Source organism: Myotis lucifugus, unplaced genomic scaffold, assembly GCF_000147115.1.
Source record: "Myotis lucifugus unplaced genomic scaffold, Myoluc2.0 scaffold_31, whole genome shotgun sequence".
Classification (NCBI taxonomy): domain Eukaryota; kingdom Metazoa; phylum Chordata; class Mammalia; order Chiroptera; family Vespertilionidae; genus Myotis; species Myotis lucifugus.
In genome coordinates this window covers 693,853-720,652 of record NW_005871079.1, presented here as the reverse complement: position 1 = coordinate 720,652, position 26,800 = coordinate 693,853, and the positions used below count along the sequence as shown (strand labels likewise).

At 38.3% G+C, this 26,800-nt stretch overlaps 1 protein-coding gene across 1 annotated transcript in view; it reads right to left on the bottom strand.

The window, feature by feature from the left end:
• Positions 1-862: 862 nt before the first annotated feature.
• The window catches only part of MAMDC2 (MAM domain containing 2), a 123,772-nt gene continuing 97,834 nt past the window's right edge, over positions 863-26,800 (bottom strand). The window contains 5 exon segments of the mRNA XM_023752336.1: positions 863-1,846; positions 1,985-2,069; positions 6,120-6,379; positions 14,543-14,695; positions 16,730-16,823. Of these exon segments, the coding sequence (XP_023608104.1) occupies positions 1,782-1,846; positions 1,985-2,069; positions 6,120-6,379; positions 14,543-14,695; positions 16,730-16,823 (657 nt within the window). The 3' untranslated portion in view covers positions 863-1,781.

Sequence of the window (26,800 nt, the reverse complement as noted above, 5' to 3'; positions counted from 1 at the left end):
CATCTACACAATGGAATACTACGCTGAGGTATAAAAGAAGGAATTCTTACCATTTGCAACAGCATGAATGGAACTGGAGAGCATTATGCTAAGCAAAACAAGCCAGTGAGAAAAAGATAAATATCACATGATCTCACTCATTTGTGGAATATAATGAACAATATAAACTGTTGAACAAAAACAGATCCAGAGACAGAGAAGCATCAATTAGACCAGTGGTTCTCAACCTTCCTAATGCTGTGACCCTTTAATATAGTTCCTCATGTTGTGGTGACCCCCAACCATAAAATTATTTTCGTTGCTACTTCATAACTGTAATTTTGCTACTGTTATGAATCGTAATGTAAATATCTGATATGCAGGCTGTATTTTCATTGTTACAAATTGAACATAATTAAAGCATAGTGATTAATCACAAAAACAATATGTAATTATATATGTGTTTTCCGATGGTCTTAGGCGACCCCCGCGACCCACAGGTTGAGAACTGCTGGATTAGACCAACAAACCTCAGAGGGAAGGTTGGGGATGGTGGGGATAAGGGGGAGAGATCAACCAAAGGACTTGTATGCATGCATATAAGCCTAACCAATGGACATAGACACCAGGGGGGTGAGGGTATGAGTGGGGGAGTGGGAGGCAATGGGGGGATAAGGACACATATGCAAATACCTTAATCAAAGAAAAAAATTAAAAAATAAAATAAAATAAAAAGTCAGATGTAAAAAAAAAAAGAAGCAGTTAGTGTGGCAGAGTAGAAATTCAAATTAGAATCTGCAATTAAGTAGTAAAGATATTCTGACAACAAAAAATAATATAGAAATGAGTTAATTGCCAGTGAAAAGATTTTCAAATTACCTTTTATTAGGTAATCTTATAATTTCATAACAGCTGTTTAGGTATATAAACATGTATATACAATTTTCTAAACATGAAAAGCAGTAGTTTATTATTTCTTCTGGCATTTATATTACTCAAAACCTTTCTTAAACATTTGTTATAAAAATCAGTAAAATTGTTCAACACACTTAAAAAAATTTGGGGCATGTGTATATAATTATTTTCAAGCTTGCTTTATAAAAAAAGAGTGCAATTTCTATCCATGTGTTCATAGTGACTTTCAAAAGTAGTTTAAAGAGTGTGGGGAAGAAGGTAGCATTGCCTTGTAATACAGCATTAATTAATACTGACGTAACCCGGGACACTCATAAAAGATCCTTTGTTATCTAACATGTAGTAAAAATATTTAAAAATTAAAACTCCATTTCTATGAATAAAACATAGAAAATAAGACTTTATATTCTTAGGCTAACTTGTTACCATAAAAACTGCATTCATTTTGCAGATATCACTGACACCCCACATTATTTCTTTAAACATATTACGATATTTGAAATTCAAATGGAAACCCACAGACTTCTTCTCTTCCCAATACATTCACTGAATGCAGATTTAAGTGAGCACATCCCATTTTGATTGTGCCTTTTACTTGTGTGCTTTAAAAATGACTAGAGTATAGTACATTTGTGTTTTTAACTGGTACCAAAATCAAGATGAGTGATCTATGAAAAACCAGCAGCCTGTACTTCTAGTAACAGTTGTCATATGAAAAAAAAAAAGCCCTGAGTCAGTATTTTTTTGCAAAAGTAATGAAGAAGAGTGCTCTGACGTCATTTTATAACTTATAGAATAGTTAAGACTGTCCAGTATTCATTTGTGTTGTTTTCATTTTGATTGAAGAGGTAATGCTTTTGTTTAGTTAATCCAATTCAGGTTCTTTCTTAATATTCAATTTCATTTAAATCCTCAGAATATCCTGATGACTGTGGAGTTATATCTTCCATTTCTGTCATGAGATAAATAGACAATAATAGTTTCCTCTATTTTTATTGTAGAAAAATACTGAATTTGCATTCTTATCATTTGAGACTGTTGCAAAATCCCCTTTCAATCAATTTTTTATAATTGGGGAAAATACTGTTACCTGCACAGGGTCCTGCTTGGAATTTAACATCATCAATGGCGATATCACTTCTTATTGACATTCCCCGAATGGCCTCAAAAATTATCTGAAAAATAATTAAGTTTGAATTTAGAAATAGAGTCATCCTGATAAAACAAGACTGATCAGGGACAGATCCAGGTTATATGGGTCTAGAGCAGCGGTTCTCAACCTGTGGGTCGCGACCCCTTTGGGGGTCAAACGACCCTTTCACAGGGGTTGCCTAAGACCATCGGAAAACACATATATAATTACATATTGTCTTTGTGATTAATCACTATGCTTTAATTATGTTCAATTTGTAACAACAAAATTGGGGGTCACCAAAACATGAGGAACTGTATTAAAGGATCGCGGCATTAGGAAGGTTGAGAACCACTGGTCTAGAGCTTAGACTGTTCTTAGGGCTTAAGGAAGAGAATACAAAATCACAACTTCAAATTTAGGTACAAAAGAGAATACTTATTTCTGATGTAAAGAAATTCACAACAAATTACTGGATCCTTGGAGATTCAGATCCCTTTCTCCTGAGATACCTTTGGGTAATTTCCTAGAAATGCTCACCTTGCAATGCTTCCTGGTGATGACCTGGTTTCCCTTCCCCACCTAGAACATTCTACTCCTAGCACTCAGGGCCTATGAGTGGCTTAGAGATCCATAAATCTGCCTCAATCCTGGTGCTAGGTGGAAGAATTTAATATGACTGATGAGATCCATGTATGAACAGCAAAGCACATTCACCTATAAATATAAAAGCCTAAGCGACCTTTAGGACCGAATGACCAGAATGACCGGAACAACCAGTTGACCAGTCGCTATGGCGCACACTGACCAGTGCGCTCCCACAGCCAACCTCCCGCGGCCCCTCCCTCTGGGCCCTGATTTGGGGGGCTTGTAGTCCAACCTCCCAGGTCCCCTCCTCCCCAGCCACCCAACCCCCTGATAGGCCTCGATCGCTGGCCAGGCCAAGTGACCCCACTCATGCATGAATTCGTGCACCTGACCTCTAGTTAAATTTATAAAAAGACAATGTTTCACTTATCATGTTAAATACCATGACATTCAAGAAAGCCCAGGATGAAGAGGGAACCAATTTTATGACTTTAGTTCCTGAGAAGAAAATAACTAATCCAATATTCAAGTTCTAGGGTAAATCAATTACATTATAATCTCTAAGGCAGCCCAACTATGGTTAATAAACCACTGAGCACTCAAGGGAGGCTATGGGTAATAAAAAGTATCCAGAAGACACAGTTTCTCTATTCATTTAATGAGCAAATGACTCCCCAGTGGACTAGTTTATGATTCAAAGTAAATCAAAGCATATAAAGTGGATAATTAATAAACATATGAAATGATCTTGAAATTAATGACTCAAAGAAGCTTTAAAACAAAAAAATGTGGCAAAATAACATTAATAGAAATTCTAAGGACACAACCCTAAATGAAGATCCAAATCATTGTCAAGAAGAGTTTTTAAAAATGTCCTAACACATCTATATAGGAGGATATATGAGTGTAGTTAATAAGCATTTTGGTTTTCTGAAAAACAATAAAGCCTGGTTTTTGATCATCAAGTCTACAATATAAAACGTAATAGACAAATTGCTTGATGGAATTATATTCTTAACAGTCTGTGGTTGGGCTAAAACACTTGATTTCGTAAAATTTCTTTGAATTTCCTTAATACTTGAGTAATAACTATTTTATAGCATTATGATTCCCCCTTGTATTATGGATATACATCCTATTAGTAAATAATTGTGGTTATTTAAGAATAAGATAAAAATATTACTTTTTTCTTTTAATTTAAGTATTATTTTTTGAGATGGCTACTAAGTCATGAGGACATAAATACTTATTAAGTTGTTTGAACCCAAATACTTAATAAATGGAACTGTTAGGTCTTTCTTTTGGTCAAGGGGCACCAGAAAACAATTAACTGAGACAAAGGGTATCATGAACAAGAACATTTGGGCACCTGGGCTTAGCTGAGTACTGGCACATAATGATTCCTAGTAAATGTTAGGCAGCCTAATAAACATGAATGATGTACATATTTCAGTGAGCTGAGGATCTGTCGAATACTTTCTTTCACTTGCAGCAAAATATAAGAAACCAGAGAGGAAAACACCTGAGAGCAGCAGAGGAAGGAAGGGTAAGCCAAAAATCCAAAGGAAATAAAATCATTTTGTGTTTTTGATCAATAGCCAAATGAGATTCTGCTTAGCACTTTAATAAATCCCTTAGGAAGGAGTATGATTAAATTTCTGCTACTTGGTAACATTTCTTCTACAGGATAATCTGATGATTGGAAAGTCATCAGAGGATACCCATATATTTTCCCTATAGGATGAGTCTCAAATCACAGCAGTACTAGAGAATTCTAAAAATCATCCCCACCTGCCTACCCTTACTGATGATGTACACATTTACCAGGTCAGTAATAAGTGGTCAATAAGTATTTATTAAAATGAGCGATTTTGGCCTTGTCCTACAGGAGCTCGGTCTGGCTGCCTGATGTAGCTATTGAGAATACCAGGTCTGTCATGGTGATATGAATTAGAGATCAGAGAGGTTTAGAGGGAATGTATTTTTTAGAAACAATAATTAATCTTTTACTATTTTGGTACTTTAAAGTTTGTAAAACCCTTTCACATACATAATCTTTTAAAAATATATATTTTTTTATTGATTTCAGAGAGGGAGAGCGAGAGGGAGAGAGAGATAGAAATATCAATGATGAGAGAGAATCATTGATCGATTGCCTCCTGCACGCCCCCTACTGGGGATCAAGCCCTTGACTGGAATCGAACCTGCAGTTTGTGGGAAGGCATAAAGCCTTTTGCCTGGAATAAGACTGCCTCCCACTGGCATCCTCGTCACCATTAGCAGGAGTGAACAAAAGACCCCAGAGAGCCTCCACCCTCCCACAGCCTCAGCACTTCTCTGTGATGGCATCTTTCTCATACGTGAAAATAATCCTTGGGGCAATCTGCTATTCTTTACTAAATTCCTAGGCAGTTTTATCCATGCTGAGGTAATGGGCCATCCCTGGATAATGGCACATCTTCCCCCTGTCATTTGTCTTTAGCAGTGCTGCACCCTAGATGGCACTGCCACGGGGCCACCTGAGCTTCTGCAATTCCTCCCCATGTAGATCTGTAGAAAAGTTATTGTGGTTGCAGGTGATATAAAATAAAGTCCTTACTTTTGATACCTCTTCCCAGGAAGATTTAGGCTTAGACCAAGCAGCCTGTGGTTACAGTTGGGAGGTCCAGGTCCAGTTCCAGGAGGGTTATCAGCCAGAAGCAAGGATGAGGAGGAAGCAGGGCTTTCAGCTGAAGGTCACACCTGAGAACTGCTCAGAGCAAGTTCAGGAGCAGTCAGGGGTCTGAAGGTTGTTATCTCCCCAGAGCTTTCTGAAGCTTTAGTGCATGGGGGCAGGTGAAGTCAGTGGTGTCAGGAGGCCCCTGCTGATCTAGACTAGCCTGGCTGCTCAACCTCATCTATTGGCACGTAAAAGGCTCATTCCTATCACTGCTCGGATTCCCTTACAATCGGGATCCTCAGGATGAAGGTCTTCTGCTGTACACGAGGAGATCCAGGGAGAGACCCAGGACTTAGCATCAACACTCTCAGTTTCTTCCGCACCCAGGTGGACAGAGACTTAAAAATCTACTCTGGACCATGTACTCTGGTACATGTAGGCTCACAACACAAGCCCTTGTATGTGGGTAAAGAGGAGTGAACGATGCAGCTGCAAACAGCTAATGAGATAATAGCGTGTTGAGAAGAAAGGGAAACTCTGTTTTCTAGATCTGCAGGACTCATAGAATGTACTTGACACTCATAATATACCAAGACAAAAATAGATACACTTTCATCGCTGAGCTGCAAAAATCACTTTAGGCACAAATACCCAAAGCCTAATTTTCCATTCACTGCTTAGATTTAATCAATACAGACTAATTATGTTTACTCTTAAACAAGTACTGCCTTTATCTATGACCCTGAAAGAGAACAAAACATTATCTCTGGTAGCAAGAAATAGAAAGAACATCAGAAGCTTACAGGAATGTTTCCCATTACTGGAGTCTTATCTCTCTTGGCATACCTGGTGCTGCCTCTCACAGCTGTATTCAATCAGCGCGCGGAGCCAGGAAATGCTCTGTTCGCCTCTTCTTCTCCATAAGAGGGACTCTTCACTGTCACCTTCTTTTTTCAAATAAACACTCAGCAGGCCAGTCCCTGCTCCATACATGTGGTAGAAAAAGGCCAAGCAGTGTTTTCCAGCGACTCCTCTCAGAGGCCCGGATGAGAGGTGTGCCTTTTGTCCATACACCATATGGGAGGCCTCGATGTACATGTAGTAGCCTTGAGAGCAATGCAAAATCAGGTATTGTTAGAAAGGACACAGATCATATTCTCTTTCTCTTTTGAGTAGTGTTCCTGGAAACAAATTAGAGTAAATGAATGGCTTGACTATAGTACTGATAAAGGGATATCATTTTGGAGAATATGTATAATCCAAGGAGAATAAATATGCTACAAAATTTAGACCATTGAAATAATTTTTTTTTCATTTAATAATTTATACTTCAGTTTCATATACGGGAGTTAATTAATATACTAGTATTATACCACTGATATGGTGATTAACATATCAGAATTTAGTCTACTAAGTTCACGGACAATATTGGGAAGCTCCCAGACATTGGTTTAGGGGAGAGAGCACAGATTTGGCAGTCAGGTAGATCTGGGTTCAAGTCTTCACTCTAATATTACCTCTGTGATCCTGGTCTAATGAATTATGCTCTTTGAACCTATATTCATCATTTCCACAAACACAGATCTGAGCAATCCTATAGGCCAGTGGTTGGCAAACCGCGGCTCGTGAACCACATGCGGCTCTTTGGCCCCTTGAGTGTGGCTCTTCCACAAAATACCACGTGCGGGCGCGCGTGTACAGTGCGATTGAAACTTCGTGGCCCATGTGCAGAAGTCGGTTTTCGGCCTGGGCGAGTCTATTTTGAAGAAGTGGCGTTAGAAGAAGTGGGGGGTGTCGGTCGGTAGGTTGGGCGATGCGGGCCGCGGGATACGCAGCGCAGGGGAGGTATATTGTTTTGAGGTACGTTCGCTGAGGTCGACTCCTTCCAACTCTCCCATCCACACTCGTCTATCTGAAACAAGTATACAAGAGGAGTGTGGATGGGAGAGTTGGAAGGGGTCGACCTCAGAGAACGTACCTCAATCAGATGGAGGACATTTTTAGCAAAAGCCAGCTTAGGAGTACCCTAATTAAGTTAATAACAATGTACCTACCTATATAGTTTAAGTTTAAAAAATTTGGCTCTCAAAAGAAATTTCAATCGTTGTACTGTTGATATTTGGCTCTGTTGACTAATGAGTTTGCCGACCACTGCTATAGGCTATTAAAAGGGTGGGAGACCTGCCCAATTCGGTCTTATAAAATTGTATGTACTGTGTGACACTTTCCCCCAGTAAAGTTATCACATGGAACACTGGACTAGTAGAGTCCTGAGATGTGGCCTTCATTGCCACCATGATCTGTCATTCCCATAATCTGCTTTAAAATATTAGGAAAAATACTGTCCACATTTCTGGAGTGCTCACTGATCACATGCTCATTACTAAAACCAATGGTCAATTTGCATCCTTGCCATTCTTAGGCCGCCAGTAACACTGACAAAGTAGGTCACGTCTGCCTCCTAGAATTTTTGACCTTGGCTTGCAGGACACTGTACTCTCCTGGTTTTTCTCCCATTTCACTGGTCACTCCTTTGCTAGTTAACCTTTCCTCTCTGACCTGTGACCTGGGGGTGCTCCAAGGCCCCATTCTTGAACTTCTTTATTCTTACTCCTTTGATTGCATCTGGTTTTATGGCTTTAAATGTTATATATGTTGTCATTTCTCAAATTTAAACTTCCAAGTTCTTTGCTGAAATCCAGACTTGTTTATTCAAACTGCCTGATGGATATCTCCATGTATTATTGTCAAATAGACATCTCAGCTGAAACATGTTCAAAACTAAACTCCTAACAGCTTTACCTTAAAACCTACTCCAGCCTTTCTAGTTGGCCAGGCCCAACCTGGGCCTCCTCTCACTCTCCACACCCAGGCTGTCCGAGTTCCTGTTGGCTCTACCTTCAAAATATGCCTAGAATCCAGTCACTGCACTTCAGCAAGGAAAGGCACTGTTATTGTTCTTTTCTTTATGGCTTCCTAACAAAAGCTAGGCTAGATGTAAGCAAGTACATGTATACATTATCCTAACAGAAGGGTATATTTAATTTAATTCCATGGAAAATAAGGCCAAAGCATGACATGACCATGGTTTATCATCCAACTATGCTGAAGATATCTCATTCTATTCTTTTTTCCCCCCTTTCTATTCTATACATAAGTTAGTGACATATGGATTGAAATCCTATCTTAATGCATGTTTAACCTAAAAAACATTTTCTCCAAAAAGTAATTTTTAAGGAAATAATACCTGGCTTTGGGGATCCTAAGTAAAGAACTTTGGCTAAAGATGAAATACTCAATGGGGGTGGGGAGGGGAAGGACCCTTTGAAAGATGCTATCACTGGGGAAATGGAAAGTAGGGACTATTGGGGCCTGAAACAAAGTTTGGTTTTTGTTTTGTTTGTTTGTTTGCTTTCACAATACAAAGGAAGCAATGGATCTATCAAGAGGAGAGATGACCCAAGAAGTATCTTTTGTCTTGTGATAACAATATGAGTCCAGCCACAATTGGTCTGAGGTCTTGGAGGAGGGAGGAAAAGCCCTAATCACCTCTAGGATTATCCAATGGAGTGCTTTCTTTCATGAGTACAATGCACTGACCACTTAGCCCCAAATGCATGAAGCATTACTTAGGTAATGCGTTCACCTCTGGATCTTGGGTATGTGGCTGAAGCCATTACCTAAGGTTTCCAGTTCCAGAGATCTTTGTGTTTAGCACCATGGCATATGAAAGGAATTTCCTAAGCTGTCTGATCTGTGTAATTGTGCTGCTTTTGGGGGAGGGGGAACATGCAGGGGAAAGTAAGTACAATTGCCTTTCCCCGGCATTGACACCAGCCTACTTTTCTTGAGTAATAGTGGTCTTTCCAAAAACCCTTCAGGGATATAGATCCTATTTTAAGCACATATGTATATTCCATAAGGCAATACTGATTTAGACCATTCTGGACCAACATCTATACCTACAAATAACTGTAACATATTTGTCAGCTGATCAGAGTTTGCCCCTCTAATACACAAACCAATTATTTCTCTGAGTCCAAATCTGTTTTTCTTTTTGACTTGCATGTGACACTTCCTTTCCCCAGAAAAGATCAGAGCTTCATGGAGAGCCAGTCTGCCTCACATGTGCTCGGGAGGCAGAGAAAACCCATGTGTTGACAAGCTTTGCCACATTACTACTCCAAATGCTGTCTGTCTCAGCAAACAAAAGCTCTGGATGGAAGCCAGAGAGCCCCAGCGTGGAAACCTCAGACCAGCTCACGTGTTCCTGCACGTGAGGGACTCCGGTCTGTGGAAGGGATTATTAACTGGAGAAAACAAATCACTTTCTTTCTGTGGGTCGTTGTTTAACATCCAGGAGGGGGTTCCAGTGGGTCTATTGGGAGATCAGGGTCCCATATGTTCCTTGCCCAGCAATTGTGATGTGGAGACACACAGCACACTCATAATCCGAACAGCCACGCAGCTGTTCCTCCAGCCTGGCAGCCCCTGCCCCAGGGCTGGGAAGGAGCCTGGCGGCCTGTGCGAGGCCATGTGAAATGAACAGCTAGCTGCACTCATTAAGCTGGAAGAGGATTCTAAACAACCCGGGAAAAGAGACATCTTTGGGAAGAACAACAGTTAGATGTGTCTCTAAGGTTGCTTTTTATCATACCATTTATTTATTTTAAATATTTTTATTGATTTCAGAGAGGAAGGAAGAGGGATAGAGAGATAGAAACATCAATGATGAGAGAGAATCATTGATTGGCTGCTTCCTGCACGCCCCACACTGGGGATCGAGCCTGAAACCCGGCCATGTGCCCTGACCGGGAATTGAACCGTGACCTCCTGGTGCATAGGTCGACGCTCAACCTCTGAGCCACACCGACTGGGCTTATCAGACCTTTTAAATGACTTTAAAGCTTGTCATAAATGACAAGTTATTGTTTAAAGGGCAAAGTTTCAGTTTGGGAAAATGAAAAAGTCTGCAGGTGTAGTATAGTGGTGATGCCTGTACAACTATGTGCATGGATTTAATGCTACTGAACTATTATACACTTAAAGATAATTAAAATGATAAATTTTATATTATGCATATTTTATTATAATTTTTAAAAAAGCTTGTCATAGAAGCTTTCTCTGTGTAAGTAGGATATGACATTATCAGAAACTAGTGAGATAAGTCACTGAAAGATTGAAGGACATTGGAGATTTTGATAATCTGGAACTGGTCAGATGGTTACAGACTAATTGGGTAGCATCATTACAGGCTTACCAAAATTCTTAAAGGACAAGGACTTGAATTAACTGTTAAAAATTCTGCTGTGTAACATAGTAAATATATAGTTCTGGTTTTCTTTTGTCTGACAGCACAATTTTATAAGTAAATGTCATTTGGCATTTAATGTAACCTTTTTATTTCTATCACACGAGAAGGGAGTGTTCATAGAAATGACTTCTACCTTTACTTAGTAGCATGTTGGAAGAGAATTTAATTGCCAGGAACACAGGAGATGTATTGAAGCACTGAACAGTGCCAGAAAAGAAATGGATGGTGTCCTTTTCTCAGGAAATTGTTAAGAGAATGATGAATAGCTGTTTTTCTAGGATGTAGTGGAGGGGAGGAGAAAAGGAGGACTCCACTTTTAATCTATTTACTGGTGAACTCAGTGAGCTAGGAAATGTTGCACAGAAATCATTTTCTTACTAACCTGCATAGTTATCTGTCGACTTATGTATTATATTATCTCTTGGTCAGAAAATTTCTGCAAACTCCAGGACAACTAAAGCAATTGTTTAAAAAAAAATTCTGACAGCATGCCATCAAATAAATGTTAATAAAATTGCAATATCCAAAAAAAACCTGGGAAATTTGTTAAGACTTGTCTTTATGTCTTGTAAAGAAATAGCAACTGTTTCACAAAACTTGCTGATTCTGCCAGGATAGAGCTACTCAAGTAGATGGTGGCAGGAAATGGAGAGACAGATCTCTCGGAGTCCATCCCACCTCGATGCAAGTCAAGATCCATCTGTCCAAATGCCTTTATTATTTTATTAAAGAAGGAGCCAAATGATGGGGCTAGAGTTTTTCTTTTATTTGGTCTTTGTTGTAGAATGACTTGTCCTACGCGATGACTTACTTAAGCATTGGAAATGTTTCCCAAAGTTTAGTCATACAAATACCATCTTCAAGATATTATTTTTGGCTGTCCTCATACTACCTACACTATTATTCATCTCATAATTTTTTTAAATAGACTTCGTTTTTATTACTTAAATACATTTATTCAAATAGGAAACTTATTAGCATGAAAACAGAAAATAAGTTATAAATCATGAAATAATGGTTTTGATATATTGATTATATTTTTCTTTTTAAAAACATTTTATTGATTGATTGGCTTTGAGAGGGAGAGAGAGAGAAGGAGAGGGAGAAATTTGTTGTTCTACTTATTTTTGCATACATTGGTTGATTCTTTTTTGTGCCCTGACTAGGGATCGAACCCATAACCTTGGCATGTCGAGACAACACTCTAACCAACTAAGCTACTCAGCCAGGGCTTCTATATATTTTTCTTGTACATGGATATTACTATCAAATAAAAATAATGTTTATTCACCTACCACTTGAGTTACCCAGTGATAGTTTGGAACACATTAGTTTAAGATCTTCCAAACTATCAAGTCATCTTACTTGTAGCCATAGGTTGTAGTTTTCTTTTTTTTAAAAATATATTTTATGGATTTTTTTTTTACAGAGAGGAAGGGAGAGGGATAGAGAGTTAGAAACATCAATGAGAGAGAAGCATCGATCAGCTGCCTCCTGCACACCCCCTACTGGGGATGTGCCCGCAACCAAGGTACATGCCCTTGACCAGAGTCGAACCTGGGACCCTTCATTCTGCAGGCCAACGCTCTATCCACTGAGCCAAATCCGTTAGGGCTAGTTTTCTATTTATAAAAGCACAAATGACACAGAACAATGAGTCCAAGAAAGTATCCCAGAGATGAACATGCTAGTTTACAAAAGACTTCCAATTATAAAAATAGTAATACCATTCATTTCAATGGAGCTTTTATAGCATCAAGCCTTTTCACGAATATAATCTCAGTTAACCATCAGAGCAGCCCTAAGAGACTAGCAGGACGTCCACTGTAATCTGTATTTTACATATGAGGGAACCAAAGCTCAGGAAAGCTATGTGAACAAACCCAGGCTGTGCAGGCAGCAAGGGGCAGAGCCAGCTCGCTCTCCATCCACTGGTCTTTGCACTAGACCACGCCAGGCTACACCTTAGATTTGGAAAGCTTTATTGCACCTCCAGTTACTAAGTAGAAAACTCTAGTTCCCTTGGAATTGCTACACATGATCTTATGTTGATTTTGGTAGACACACAGTCAACTGTCACATCTAAATGGTGGCTTTTCTGAGTTTCTCTTTTTATTTAAAGGGCCGATAGTTACTGGCCATCTAATGCATTTCTCTGTAAAACAGCTTTGAATGCCTCTCCTCTTTCTATTTTCTTCTTGTGTATGTTTTCCAAGTATAAATTGATAGGCTTTAGGGATGGGGAGTGAAAAGGTAAAATGCAGTCTACAATTATAGGTAATGATCAAGTTAGAATTCTATTCTCAGCAAAAATACCCTTCAAATGTAGAGAAAAAATAAAGACATTCCCAGACAAACAAAAACTGAGAGAATTCATCATTAGCAGATTTGCACCAAAAAACAAAACAAAAACAAAAACAACCCCAGAATCAACACTAAAACAAAAACTAGATGCAGAAGAAAATTCTTTTGCCAGAAGAAAAACATTTTCTACAAAAGAAAATAATTCAAGAGAGAAACATGGAAATGCAGAAAGGAATAAAGACTAATGTAATGGGGGAAATATGTGAATAAATATAAAAGAATACCAACCCAATAATATTTTCTGGAATTTAAAATATAAGACAAATACTATAGAAACCGTTAAAAGAATAAGACTAGCAAAATACTGTATAAAATAAACAGGTGAATAATAGGAAAGTAAATACAAGTCTAAATCAGTGGTTCTCAACCTTCTGGCCCTTTAAATACAGTTCCTCATGTTGTGACCCAACCATAAAATTATTTTCGTTGCTACTTCATAACTGCAATGTTGCTACTGTTATGAATCATAATATAAATATCTGATATGCAGGATGGTCTTAGGCGACCTCCGTGAAAGGGTCGTTCGACCGCCAAAGGGGTCACGACCCACAGGTTGAGAGCCGCTGGTCTAAATGTTTCAGTAATTACACTAAATGTTTATGATCCAAATACTGCAATTAAAATACAAGATTGTGGGACTGGATACAATATAAAACTTAACTATTGCCACATACAAGAGCCATACTAAAAAAAGTTTACAGAACATTTGAAAGGGATAGAGAAAGAAACATAAACACTTAGTGACATAGAGCTGGTGAAGCAATGCTAATATCAGGCAATGTAGACTTTAAAATAAGAAGAATGACAGAGATAAAGGGACATTTCATAATAATAAAATGGCTTATTCACCAGAATGCATAAGGATTATAAACTTGCATGTGCCTAAAACATAGGTCCAAAAGTATAGACATGCATGAATTCATGGAACTAAAAGGAGAAATAAATGAATCCACAGTCATAATGGGAAACTAATATACCTCTGAACTGAACAAGATAAAAAAAATAGTAAAAATTAGGAGCTAGATTCAATCAACATGTATATAGACCACTACATCCACCAACATCAAAGTATACATGACTTTCTAATATACATGAAACATTTACCTAAATTGACTATATACTGGGTAACAACAAATCTCAACAAACTGCAAAGGACTGAAATCGTTAAGGGAATATGGGCTTTCCATCTTTGTTTCAGCTGCTAGAAAGGGTGGAGTCAAACACACATGTCTCCTCCCCTGTCCGCCAGTACATTTTCTAACCAACTTCAGTCCTGGCTTCAGTGGAGATCACCATTTTTTAAGAAAACTTTTGTCATTCCCCTTTTAACCTACCTCTGATTAAATTGCCTTCATGTGCATATCTCTGTAAGCCCATTTATCTCCTCTTTGCAGCAAGATACATAAGCCATGTAATAAATGGAAAGAATAATTTTAAATGCACATGCTGAATGATCTACCCTATGTGTGTTGAATTACGTTTGTAGTACATTCTAGACACAAGACATAAATTTGCACATCAAAGCGCAGTGACTGCCCTAGAATGCTATTCTAGGTTTCCTTGGGAAACAGCACCCTGTGGCGTAACTCACCTACCCCAGTCGTGTGGTCTCCCTTTGGTCCTGTGTAGGAGGTGGGAGTTTCTCCCCTCCTCCTGTGCCAGCTGCTCCGGTTTCTCCTCTCCTGAGTAAATGCACATTCATCTTGTTCGAAGGTACATTCTCCAGGTGGAGGGGGAAGCTTCTCTGCAAGAAAACAGCAGGTGTTGCAACTACGGAGGCACTTTCAGTGAATATGTTGTCCCTGGCTCTCCCATAGCCTAGCCTACTCTGCATGTTTGAGTGTGGCCTGGCCATAGGCCATGCAGATGAAGAAGGAGCGCCCCACCCCCCCCGCCCCCGCCCCCACTGGCAGCCTACAGTCTGTTGCCTCCAGTTAGAGCCTGAACACCACCATGGGCCCTGCCATCAGAGGCAGAGAACAATAGAAATCCCTATTCAAAACTATTGGGCTACTTTGAGAAAGAAACTTCTTCTGAATTGTGAATTTATTCATGTGAATAAGTTTATAAAGCTCTGAACATTGGAGGTATATTGCCTGTATGGAAATGTGGACAATAATAAAAAGCATAATGCAGGAGCTGTCTTCAAAATCCAGGATGAGTGAAGGGAGTCCTCAGAACAATTCTGAGTTGCTTTGGAGGAGGAGAAGAACGTGAGAGAACTAAATGCACTTCTAGATTCTAGAATCAAGAGGCATCGCTTAATTTGTGTGGAACAGATTGCTACAATTTTTCTGTGCATCAGCATTGATACCTGTAATGTGGGGATGTTAATTATCCACCTCATGGGTTATGAGGCTTGAATGAGGTCATGTATGTAAAGTTTTTAGAACATGGGGTTCTCAATACATATTAGCTAAATGAATATTAAAATTTGGTGTTTTGCTACTTGAAGCCTTATTTTCTATTTCTAAAAACAAGTTTGATGTCTTTAGATGCTAACTTCAATAATTTTAATAATTATCATTAGTAGAATGGTGCCACCTTCCAATTTACTGGGGACTTCTCCTTCTACAGTCAGATTCTTAGCAAATTTCTCTAGTAAATAGGCTGTATTTCATCTCTCTTGCATGATAACTATTTTACTTTGTTTTATTTTGCATATGGTATAAGCTAATGAAGCCTCATTCCCTTCTCTACATCATGCGTGTGGATATTTTTATCTTGTTCTTTGTCTTGTCTTTGCAATGCCCTGCCAAGTCAAGGAACTAAAAACAAATTGTCTTTTAATTAAATAAACATGGAGATTATTCTCCAATGCCAGATTGCTACCATGTTTTGCCTGTTTGTTAAAGAAATGGGTACCCCATGATTTAGGATGCAGTGGTAATTAGCAGATAAAGATCAATGATCTGGGTTGAGGCATCCATCCTTTTCTCATTACACATAAATGCTCAACACATAGCCGCCATCTTTATTTTGTCACTATCATCAAGGCTTGGCCCACTGTTCTGCTGTCATTTAATTCACTTTGAAAATATTTATGACATTATCATTTTAAAATTACAGAGTGGGACAAAGGTAGGTTCACAGCTGTGAGTACATGAAACATAGAGTTGATTCTTGTATTATTATTTATTATTTATTGTATTATTCTCCATACAAACAACTGTAGACCCACTTTCCCCCAACCTTGTATATGTTTAGCATCCTATCTGGAAATAGAATAGGATATAGACCACAGTGGCATGAGTAATGGCGAACCATTTATATATGACATTGGAATTACTTCTATTATTTTTTTAAAGTAGAGTGAAGCTCATAATGTTATATTGTGTATAATGCTAAATTAGTTTGTGTTCTTAAAAAATTTAGTTCTTAAAAATTTCCTCCATATTGCTTGAAAATCTGCATTCCTGTAAGACAATGATAATACAAATATCAATAGTAACTATAACAGGAGGCATTTGTTTTTAAAGCACCGTTTGTGCCAGGTCCTATGTTAGAGAATTTTGAGGCACTATCCCCAGTATCCAGGTAGGTATTACTACCTCTCTTACAGATGAGAATATGGGGGACAAAGTCATTTGGATGAAGTGTCACATTGCATTTGAGTCTTCATTTCTAAATCCCACAGCTCTGTAGAAAGGCACTTCTGGAAAGCAAAGCAAAGGGTGGACTAGCACAGATTAAATGTATGTTGTATGTTCTTAGAGAAATAAGAAATGTCTTGTATAGGCCAGGGAGACAAAGAGAGCTGAAGAGATGGCCGTCTTACCTGGAGACTGGCAGCTTCCCAATTCTATTGCAATGTCATCCAGGGCTACAAGTCCACAGTCCCAAAAACTTTTGCACAGGCTCATGAAAACCACCTGCAATTCATAAAAATGAAACCATGAATTCTGTTAACTAAAAACGAGAAACTCAGCACAACAGGTGCGCAAAGACAAACAGCAGACACCTCTTCACCGTCCATATGAACGACAGACCACAGTGGCATGAGTAATGGCGAACCATTTATGTATGACATTGGAATTACTTCTATTATTTTTTTTAAAGTAGAGCGAAGCTCATAACGTTATATTGTGTATAACGCTAAATTAGTTTGTGTTCTTAAAGAATTGAGAGGGGGAAAGCAAGAGATTAACTGTGTGGCAAAGGAAAAACCATCAAGTTTTAAATACTTTCCTCAGATAACCCGCCAAGTGCATGCAGAGTTGATGGTATGCCAAGCATTTTTAAAAACATTTCCAGTACAAACACTATTGATTTTTGGGAAATGACTTTCTGGCACTGTGCTTCATTCATATTGTGAACAAAGTCCCAAGTGATTTGCAATCTGGGGACTTATGTTCCAATTCCCCTCCCCCCCCCCAAAAAAAAGATCTATGACCCTAGGATGGTATCGCTAATAAAAGCCCTAAATGCAGTTATTTCATCAGACTAAACATTTTTTACTGTTGCATGTGAAGGAAAAAAATCTATACCATAAATTATTAAATTCATTCTGCAAGAGAGAGAGAGAGAAAAAAATCTTAGATTTGTTTCCATTAGGCCAATTTTAAAGTCTACTTTTCATATATAGGATGAGCAAAGAGTACTTTTCAGGTCATTTAGATTTCCACTGTACTGTACTTCATGGTTTGCAAAGCTGCTTCGCATGTATAATCTAATGTTAAATTAGCACAAGTTCATTCAATCCACATTCAATCTCTCAAATACAAATCTTAACTCCAATAAAGACAAGGAGCTATAACAAAAGCTGAAACCAAAATTATAAATAATGAGAACATTTGATTTTTTGGCTTATAATATTCAGTGTGTTATATATTAAATTCATCTGTGTTATCAGTAGGATCCCTTTGTTGTTTGATGATCAGAGCCATCAGAATATATAATTTATTTAAAAAGAAAATTTTTTAAAGCCACATGACAATTTTCCAGTATGCAAAATATAAAATGTCTTCAGCCAAGATCTTCAGTATAATTACTAATTGTAAGATGTGTGCAAATTTACTTGGATTATATTTATATTGCTTTAAATGATAAAAGTATATTAGTTTGGAGATGGGATACTATAACTACATAAATTTATAGGGAACAACATAAAAACAAATTTTTAACCTTGTTAATTTTCTCATCTTTAGAGATTCTAGAGAGTCTGCAAATTATCTGAACATGTGAAATATTTTATTTGCAGGATTTGTGCCAGGGAACTTATTAGCACAGCAAAGATCTGTGCCATCAATCCTGAGTGTAGTTATATTGTATTTAGAGTTTTTTTTGTTATATGGGAAGGAATACTAATCGTCTCATAATTTATTCAATTACTATGCTGCAGAGAGAAAAGTCTGGCTTTTTATCCTTTTAGAAGCTTTACAAGAGTAGTGAAATTTTCACAAGAATAGTGAAAAGTACTTTTGTAAATTGAATCTGTGGGAGGGAAATGATTCATCATTACCTAAGAGTCAAACATTTAGCGTGTAAATGCATTCTAAAGTGAAGAAATATTAGCATGCTTTCATATGTTTATTACAGCTTTATTTTATAACGACCATAAAACAAAACAAAACAAAAAAAGAAACAATTCAAACATTTCAAAAATAGAAGAAATAAAATGTGCTCCACAATCTAAGAAACAGGTAGTTGTTAGCTCTGATAGTTTGTAAATATTATTTAGTAATACAGAAATATATTCCTTTCATCATGTTAAGTGAAAAAGCTGGTTACAGGAAATAATAAAAAGCTCATCTAAAAATACATAGAAAAAAACTTTGAAAGCTGATCAAATTCATAACAATTATGTTAGGCTCATGAATTTAGGAGGCGTAAACAGAATTTCCCCCTATTTTCTAAACATTCTATAATTTTGTTATAATTCTTTTAAATAGAAAAAGGAATCAGGATATCTATAATTAAGATGTGGAATAATGAGTTCGTGTGTCCTAGATTGGCATTGTTTATTATGATAGTCGCTAGGACTAAGTAAAATAAAAAATGCATTTCTTCAGTCACACTAGCCACATGCCAAGTGCTCCATAGCCACACAGCACGAGTGGCCAACTGAATTGGACACAGCAGACACCTAACATTTCCTCACTGCAGGAAGTCCCATTGGAGAGAACTTCCTGGCTCCTTTTGGGCATTCCAAACAATCTGTCGTCTGCCACAGCGGGTTAAGTGAAATGCTAAAGATGTTCTGGAACTGTACTGGGTTGTTCTTAGAACTCTTTCCACACAGAGACTACTAGCCATACCACATGCTGTTCTGTCTGATAAAAGGTCCACAGTCAGCCAGCTAAGGATTAGATTCAAACTATGGTCTCAAACCCCTAATCTGTTTGGCAGTTGTCCATCAGCATCCCAACACACACAAAAGACACACAACAAGATCAGCTTGCTTGGTTTAACACATTGGACTTTCCACCTGCTATTAATAATGCTGATAATGTCAGCTCCTATTCTTGAGCCACCATCTTACATGAGGGCTACTTGAGGTGGAGAGGTTATTCTAGGTAATTCGTGACATAGCAGGCTGATGGTGGGGTCTGGTTGTCACAGGACGAAGGGAAAGCCAAACATTTTGGTCTGTTCTTAAGAACTCTGTCTCTGGGTCCAGTTAAGAATGTGACAAGAATGGAATTGGCCACAGTTTAAATACTTGAGGAATCAACCTCTTTTTATTTTTAGATCTTTTTAAAAAAGAGTGTTTATTTCATTTTAGTATTTCAAAGCAAGTGGGATATTTCTAAAGACTAGGGGAAAAACCCGAGGCAACTTGAGTGTGTATTAATATCTATTTGAGAGGGGAGAAGAAGAGAGATGAAGGAAAGTGATCTCTTGTAGACAGGTGTTTCTGATTTTATGCAAATCTCTTAAAAGTTAGAGGCAAATTAGATTTGTGTAAATCAATTTGTTTTAGTGTACTAAGGTTCCAGTTTTTGGCACTGGTGATACTTTAACATTTTTGTTCGATAGAGAACATTCATTGTTGAGGAATCTTACCTAGACTAGCTTTGGAAACAGGCAATGAATGGAGAGCTACAGAAACATATCTGCATATACTTTTAAATATAGTCAAGTAAGGATCAACGCTATTAACTTACTTTTTAAGCAGGCATTGTACATGCTCATTTATCTACAGTAAGGTGTTCTAATCTCAGCACTTTTGCAGGTTCAGATAATTCTTTGTTGTAGGGGATTCCCTTATGCATTGGAGAATGTTTAGCAGCAACCCTGGTCTCTGTTTGGTTATCACATTGGGTTTTCCCCCTGCTATTCATAATGCTGATAATGTCAGCTCCTATCCTTGTGCAGCCATGTTACATTGTGGGGGCTACTTGAGGTGGAGAGGTTAATTTAGGGTAGTTTGTGACATAGTACGCTGATACCAATATTGCTAGATGCCAGTATCACCCCCAAGTCATGACAATCAAAAATGTCTCCAGACATTGGCAAGTACACTAGGGGTGGGGACAAAATCTCCTCTGGTCCAGGGTGGTAGAAACTGCTGTACGGATTATAAAACCCCATTTATCAAATTCCTATTCTGTGTCCTCCCTGTGCTGGCACTTTCAGATCTGTTCCCTCATTATCTGATTCACTGTTATTTTCAACCTATTTCTTCTCCTAGGTCAGAACAGAAGAGTTGTTTTCTACTTTAAAGGTGGACTAGATTGAGTTGGTTTTCTCTCCTGCACATCACTGGGGAATGGTTCGAATAAGGAATGAAATATCTCCAAGCCTTGGAAACAAAAGTCAAAGGAGTGTAAAAGCAAGGGAGATGTACTAACACTCGAACTGAATCATCATCCCCGAGATTAGAAGGGCTTTACTGCTCCAATTTCCTGTTCACAAAACTGCACATTGTCCAAGGGCAATGGAATTTCTTCTTTGTTTTCATCCATCTCTCTTTTGAAAAAGAATGATCTACTCCTTCAAAACAACATAATCCTAAAAAGTAACTGAGCAAAGTCTTTAACTATTTCCTAAAGTTTTTTGAAGTGTGGGAGAAGCAGTGGGGTGGAGAGAGGGTCTGTACAGAAACCCAACCACAAGATTGTGTTAGTCAGAGGGGCTAGACTGCCCCTAGATCAGTAAAAGTCCATAAAAGTTCCTGCTTAAAGCACCTAGGAAAGAAACAGATATGTCAGGAGCTTATTTTCCAAATTAAGTCAGATTGGATTTTTTAAAAGTATTAGGGTTACTGATCTTAATTTTATGAAGTCGTATAGTTCAAGGACTACCCAACACAATGAATAGGGTTTTGTTAAGGGAGGGAGAAAAATCAAGCTTTGCAGGGAGATGTGGAATATATAAAACACAAACCTTTGTTGTGCAGTGAAAAAGGATTGTCTGTATTGAAGAATTAAACACAGGCTATATTAACTGATTTTTCACTATATTTCCCCCTCCCCTCCCCCACGGTCTTTATAGTCGTTTCCATGGTCTGCTGGATAGACATAGTTGGCCAGATTGTCGGGTTAGTCCACCATCTACTTTACCAACTGAATAGCCCCAGTTAGGCCTATAATTAGCATGTGAATGATAGCTTCCAGAAATGGCCTTCTATCTTCACATAGGAGCATTTCAACCCTATGCCAACAATACCGTAAATTACCCATGTTCACAAAACAAACCTAGTTAGGCATTTATTATAAGTGGTGGACCTCAATAATTTACCAGAGAGTTGATTCTGGGTTAAATTTAACTTTTTCTCTGATGAGGTTAAAATCCTTTGGAATCCCTTGCACAGATAAATTTGGATATGGCAACTACAGAGTAGATGGAATAATTATTCACAAAATGACTGTAATCTAGTCAGTGAAATCCCAGAGCTTTTCATAAAGATGCTATTGACACAATTGTAGGATATGCTATATAATGAAATTGCATTCACTCAACTATTTGACAATAAGTTGTAATATAATTTAAAAAATACAAAAACACAAAGCAAAACAAAACAAAAATTCAAATGTTAAGACACTTGACTAATTTTCACAAATCCCCAAAGACAGGGTGAGTGTAGCTGTATCTAGAAAAATGAGTATGAAACGTTAGCATTTTTAGAACCACAGCCATGTTTTGGGAAGTAGTTGCTAAGTTGTAATAGCATGCCTCCTGTAGATACTATATTTAGTCTTCAGAACCCACAAAAGGCAGCATGACATGTGTTTTCAAATGTCTTTAGCTGACCAACACTTTTTTTCTTCTATGACCCATCTGTTTTGTTTTTTCTTTTTTCAAGTCTCATTTGACTTAATTCAACTTTTGGCTTTGACAAGCAATAAAGATTGAGCAGCTTCCCGCTTCTCCCAGCATAAGTCTTTCTGCTCGCAGGAGCCTTCTATTCTGTGGTAGAGGACATGCTGTGGTAGACTTGCAGATATGCAACCACAGTTTTACTTGCTATTTTGCTGGTTAATATCTAGATTAATTTCTGGTTAATATCCAGATCTCTCAGCTCACCGATTTAAGAAATCTACATAATTTTTAAATATTTTGGTCACTGTAAAGGGAGGAGAGATTCCAGAAGAGACATCAGAATCAGTCATTTTTTTAGACTGAGGAAAAGGCCCCTGTGACATAAGCTCAAGGTCACACAGCAGCCAGCTACATACCCAGGCATGAAATATGCAGCCTATTTCAACCTCTCCTCTCAGTCAGTAACCTCTCCTCTCTGTAGCAGGTGTTCCCTCACCTCAGTGATGTCCTTCTCTCCCTTAGCTGATGCTCCATATTGAAAATTAAGTCCATACGAAAGCATCTCCTCAAATCCCCACATCCACACCTAGAACCTTATCTATATTTGTACCCATTTTCACTTCCTTTTCTTTATTTTGGGAGCAAGGTCTGTTTGATTGCCAAGTTCATGCTCTTCTCATTGTGGGACACAGATACCTAATCCTACTCAATTAATACTGAGGATCCTAATGGAAAATAAACATGAAAAGCCTCTGAAAAATGAGCATGAGACAAAGGTGAGATGGTATCATTTTTAGTGTTTTAGAGCCTAATTCCACACTCTAATAATGAGGACATTATTAAATCTAATTATAAGCCTTACATCATCATTGAAAGAAATTATATATAAATGCCTTCATCTTTTTTTTACATACTCTCTTCAGGGGCCTGAAAAAAACAATGTTGGGTGGACATATAATGTTTATCTCTGGCCCACCTCCCTTAGGAAAAGACCCCTGGCCAAATACATTCCTGAGTAATGTAATGTAATGTAATGTAATGTAATGTAATGTAATGTAATGTAGTGTAATGTAGTGACCAATTTAATTGTCAAGTCCAAGGATGGACATCATAATACATAACTATTGTTGTGGCTCACTTGGATGGAGATATAAAAATATCAATCCTTCCAGAAGACAGGCAGAGAGCAATCAATAATTAGCACAAAAGGAAGATTCTAGGTCTTTATCTTGACCTTCAAGAGCTCATTCCTGCCCTGGACGGACTTTTCCAGGATCAGGAGAGATAGCAGACACTCTAGCAGGAATACTGACTTTGCTCTACTCATGTCTGAGACATGGAGATAGTTGTTGGCCTTATTTTCATTGATCCCAAGGCAAAGTATAAATCCTTGACTTGATGAAGAGCTGTGGCTAAAGTTCACGTAACACTAAACCCTTTTGAACTATGCCACAACTTATAAAATCAATCCCGACTGATATATAATTGAGCAGTTTCCAATTTCTCAACTTTTTACAACTATTGCTGAGATGCATTTTGGTAGCTAAATCTTTGTGCATAACCATTATTTCCTGATGATAAACCCCTACAAGTACAATTGTTATGGCCAAAGTTTTGCATGTTTGGAGGCTTTCTTTTTGATGAATGTAATTGAAATGCTATCTAGAAATATATCTGCCCAGCCGATGTGGCTCCGTGGTTGAACACTGACCTATGAAGTAGGAGGTCACGGTTTGATTTCCAGTGAGGGTACATGCTTAAGGCACATGGCCATGGAGCTGAGTATGGGTCACAGAGCAAGAATGACCCACACTTGCCCATACATTAGATTGCCATGCGGCCTTAAGCAAACGCATGGCCCATCACCATGCGGACCTGACATGCAATAGACTGCAGCTGGGAGCACAGGCTAACCTAGCCAGATGCTAGACTGGACTGTGCTTTACTATGGAGTAGAGACTGGGCAGTGGCCTTAAACCTAGCCCTGCTGAAAACAAGATTGGACTTTGTCCATGGTGAGATGGAGGGAGATGGACCTTGTAAGGAAACCCTCTTAATTTTATTTCATCAATAAAACTTTTCACAATACCCCATTCTGCTGTGGGGGCCTCAGAAAATTCCTTTCCCTGCAGCACCCTAAGAACTCCACTTCTGCCGGTAACAGATAGGGACACCGAAAACAGAAGGAGAATCAAATGTCTTGGTTTGAAGACAGATGAAACAGGCAGGCCACAAATAGTAATGCCTCCTTGAGCAATGTATAGATACACGTGTAATCTGGCATTGAACAGAAAATAGAAGCTCACGGCCCATCAGCGGTGTGGTGGGAGATGCCATAGAGAAGTAGCTTGTGGACCATTTGGAGAGAGACCTCTACTAGAGGTAGACACTGAAAAGACAGAGCAGCAAATAGCCAGAGAAAATCTTACAAGAGGAGGAGAAAAGGATGGGGATATCTATGCAAAAGGAAGTAAGGTATTCTTCCCCAAGTGAAAGTAGAGTGCTGGAGGCTAATTCCAGCAGGTCATAAATGCAAGAAGTTCATCAAAAGGTTGATGGAACTTGGGGCTTCAGCAGGGCTGAAGATCTACATATTATTGCTTGCTGCCAGACAGCTGAGGGCAGTTCCCCCAACCTGATGGTCCTTTACTGCTTACCAAACCTTACCTTTGATATATATATCTGCTTTGCTTTAGGGCAAAATGTGTTAATAAAAAGCTAGGGGTCCAGACATTCAGAGAACTTAGTCACTAGGACTAAGTTTTTGTCTGGCTTTCCCCCATGCCTTCCAAATTCATATTTCTTCTCTAGCTTCTTCATTCATTTATGCACAGCCCCTTTTCCATATTCCTTGAACCCCAGCAGATTCAGGAAAAGACCCCGGCAGTAGAGAGTTTTTATTAATGTCTGAATTGCCAATTTCCCAGTAAGTGATTTCAGATTACAGTTCCCTGGTCTATGAGCTCAGAAATACTCACCTAATATATGAGCTCAGAAAACCAGAAGATCCCTAAAGATGCTCAATCTGAGTATCAAAAACTAACATTGACTCATCCAGGAAACTTGGGAAAAGAATCCCTAAAATGCAGCCATTTTAAGGCTGTAAAATAACAAGATTAGAAATTTAGAAGTGTGGCGAAAGATAGTGTTTTCAGGTTGTAAGCAATCCTTGGAGTAAATGTTAGCTTACTTAAGCTTATTAGTAAAAATATGGGGAAAGAATGTCTATCCTGTCTTTTCAGATACCTCCATGGTACTGTGAGGACAAATGTGGTAATCAGCAATATTCCATGAAATTAATTCCTAGGGAAAGTCATGAAAGAATGCAGTGACATAAACACTACATCCTGTCGGCCGTGTTAGCGGCTACCAGTTGTGCTAATCAGTCTTTCCAGTCATTTCCCCATAAGCTGACAGGAAACGCACAAGCCCTCCACAAATACCTGGAAGGAAATGAAAAAGAACAAAACCCAGAATACCTCAATCCTGCCTTTTCGTATTTAAAGTAGAATTCTTGGACTGACTACAGACGTTGTACCTTGAAAAGCTCAAGAGTTGGCTCCTTTTCCACACTTAGCCTCTCCATTCATTCCCATGTTAACACTTATTCCACTTAACAGCATAATGTGCCCTGTGTACGGAACCGTTATAATCTGTCTATATGTGCTCATTATCTTGTGAGTAGTTAATGATCTTGCTATTTCTACGTTGTACTCAGTTGCCCTACTTTCCTTAGGCCGGGGCGTTGGTATTGGGGAGCTACTCTTTCCCAGTGTTCCCAGACATCGTGAAATGTGATAGGAAATTTATCTCCTCTCATGTATCTTGTCTACCCATTGTTTTGCTGGTTCCTTAAGCCTTTTATAACCAGGTATCTTGTTATTAAATAGTCACCTACTTATACATCTTTCCAGAAACTTACTACACCTGCTCTTCTATTTGATGAATTTCTAGGTATTATCTTTAAAAATTTCAAAACCCTTATATTTCTGCTTTTTAAAAGGAAGATTTTAAAAGCAGAAATCCAAATCAAAGACTTAAATTTTATTGATTTTTTTCTAAAAGCAGATTATTGTACGAGGAAATAAAGAAGTAAAGAAAGCTATCCACGAGGATTGTGCTGCACAACATTAAAGGTTAGTTCCTGACATAAAGGTACCTAAAAATAAAATAGGAGGTAGAAGAGACTTAGCAGTTAGTTCTCTTAAAACAGGTCCTTATTTCACACAAAGGTGACTGCATTCTGATCTACATAGTTAACATCAGAGTTGAGACTTGAAGCCAAGTCTTCCTATTCCAGACATAGGATCCTTTATTATACAAATCTCATTCTAACAAGTAAAACACAAGTTAAGGACTGATAATAGATTCAGAGGAAGGGGCACTTGAGATGGACTTTGAGAGGAGGGGATTGATTGTCTCAGGCATGATGATTCCTGCAGCAAGATCAATGAGATACGACCTATGAGGGTGGAAGGCCAAGGTCAGAAGGCAAGGAATAGGGGAGTGAGAAAATGCACTGAAGCACAGACAGTAACTGAAGATGCATTTTTCAAGAAATTTGAAGATAACAGGAATAGAATAGGGTGGCCACTTAAATAGGTATGACGGTGAAAGGAAGGTTTGTTCATTTGCGTGAACAACA